At 32.3% G+C, this 1688-nt stretch overlaps 1 protein-coding gene across 1 annotated transcript; it reads right to left on the bottom strand.

The window, feature by feature from the left end:
• Window positions 1-9: 9 nt before the first annotated feature.
• Window positions 10-1660, bottom strand: Snap29 (Synaptosomal-associated protein 29kDa). Its single transcript, XM_026818383.1, has 2 exons — window positions 1068-1660; window positions 10-832 (listed from the first exon to the last, which is right to left on the bottom strand). The coding sequence occupies exons 1-2, from the start codon at window positions 1337-1339 to the stop codon at window positions 352-354; spliced, it is 753 nt and encodes a 250-aa protein (XP_026674184.1). The 5' UTR covers window positions 1340-1660; the 3' UTR covers window positions 10-351.
• Between the last annotated feature and the right edge of the window lie 28 nt (window positions 1661-1688).

Below are 1688 nucleotides of genomic sequence, written 5' to 3'. Positions count from 1 at the left end.
TGCAGTATATTTAATTTTAAATTTACTCTTTCATACTTTACATAGAAGGTGCAAATAAAACTAATACTTGAAATAATGGTTCTATGTGTATAAATTATTTTGTTTGTTGTGTATGTCTATCATTGTTTCATCTCTGATGTTTTTTCTTATAAAATTTTATATTATTGTAATCGATACTTATGCAGGATATTATAAGATAATCTTACAAAGTAAACAATGTACATATAACATTTTTAAATCTTGACTAAATAAGGCAATATTCATTATAGATACATTTACGACTTTTAAATGTATGTAGTGAATTAACAATCTAATTGCTTGTCATATTTGTTCATGCATTGCACATGTTACTTATTTCTTTAATAAATGAGTGAGATCTTTATTCTGTTTCTGAAGCATTATATCTGTCTTTTCTGCTTTGTTTGTTATATTGTCGATCAAGTCATTCTGTAAATCTATTTCTTCCGATAATCCTATTGCTAAGCCTTTCAATCTAGCTAATGAACCACTCATTTCATCTAAATTTTTTTCTAAGATCTTACTCACATTGTTACTCAAGGGTTTTGTATCTTCTGTATAATCATCTATACCATGTAATTTCAATGCTGGACTTGTATTAGCTATGTTAGTCTGTACTTGTTCTAAAGAATTAGACAATGCAGGTGATGCCATAGAGTCAGAGCTGGAAGATTCTGATAATATAGTTGATGGTATTGGTGCATCCATTGATTTTCCACTTAAATAATTTTTAAGACTTCCAAATACACTTTTTATTCCTTGAATATGCTTCTGACTAAACCTTAGAGTACTATTAATATCGTCTTGTATTACTCTATTAAATAGATGCAATGGAAAGTAAATTGAATATTAAATTATTTTCATAGTTTCGATATAAATTAATAAGTGTATGTATAATTATCATGTTAGTAACACAATTCGACAAGATGAAAGCATAAAAATAGCTCTGTATCTCAAGAGACATGTTTGACAATAAGAGATAATCACGTGATATAGTATGTTTGTTGCACTTAATTGTCATCATCACAATTAAATAACATTGACTTTAAATTACCTCTGCAGTGGCAGCTCCGATTTGCTCAGAATCTCTTAGAAGTGAGATTGACCTTTCCGATGATTTAACTGTGCGTTCCTCTATCGCCTTTTTTCGTTGTAATAATTGTTGATGCTTTTGTTGGAGTTCATCATCATAGTTGCTATAATGATTGTAAGGCGTACGACCAGATGGTCTTGCACTTTTTAGAAATGTCTCGTCGTCGATGTCATCTTGCAGCGAGAATAACGAATTTGTCGGATCACTTAGATAATTGTGACTTGCCATTTCGTCGATCTTCGCACACTAAACGATTTCTTTATCAGAAAACTGTTACAAAGTTGAATTGAACGGGGTCAAAACGGGGTTAAAGCAGTGATGGCCAAACACTAGGTTAAAGTTGTTCGACGCGCACGGATCTGTTCCAAGTTCCAATCGTTCCAATCTGTTTTTTGACATTAATTCCCATTCCCAGATCTAGACACGAGGCACGAGGCACGAGGGGTGTGAAGCTGCTTTCGGGGTGAGGAGAGAATACAGTCACATGGTTTGTGGTGCGCGTTAATAGTTGGTTTTAACATAAAAGCGCGAAAGTTCATATTGCACATTGAACTTTATTACTTGTATTACTATATAA

This window comes from Ceratina calcarata, unplaced genomic scaffold (genome assembly GCF_001652005.2).
Source record: "Ceratina calcarata isolate Rehan_Ccalc_2016 unplaced genomic scaffold, ASM165200v1 scaffold78.2, whole genome shotgun sequence".
NCBI lineage: Eukaryota > Metazoa > Arthropoda > Insecta > Hymenoptera > Apidae > Ceratina > Ceratina calcarata.
This window is presented reverse-complemented; position numbering and strand designations above follow the sequence as displayed.

Excerpts from the sequence above, each read along its gene's own strand:
- Snap29 (XM_026818383.1), bottom strand. The coding sequence starts at position 1,339 with ATGGCAAGTCACAATTATCTAAGTGATCCGACAAATTCGTTATTCTCG. Across the intron at positions 833-1,067 it reads GCTGCCACTGCAGAGGTAAT|AGTAATACAAGACGATATTA; the intron begins TTAAAGTCAATG and ends TCTATTTAATAG.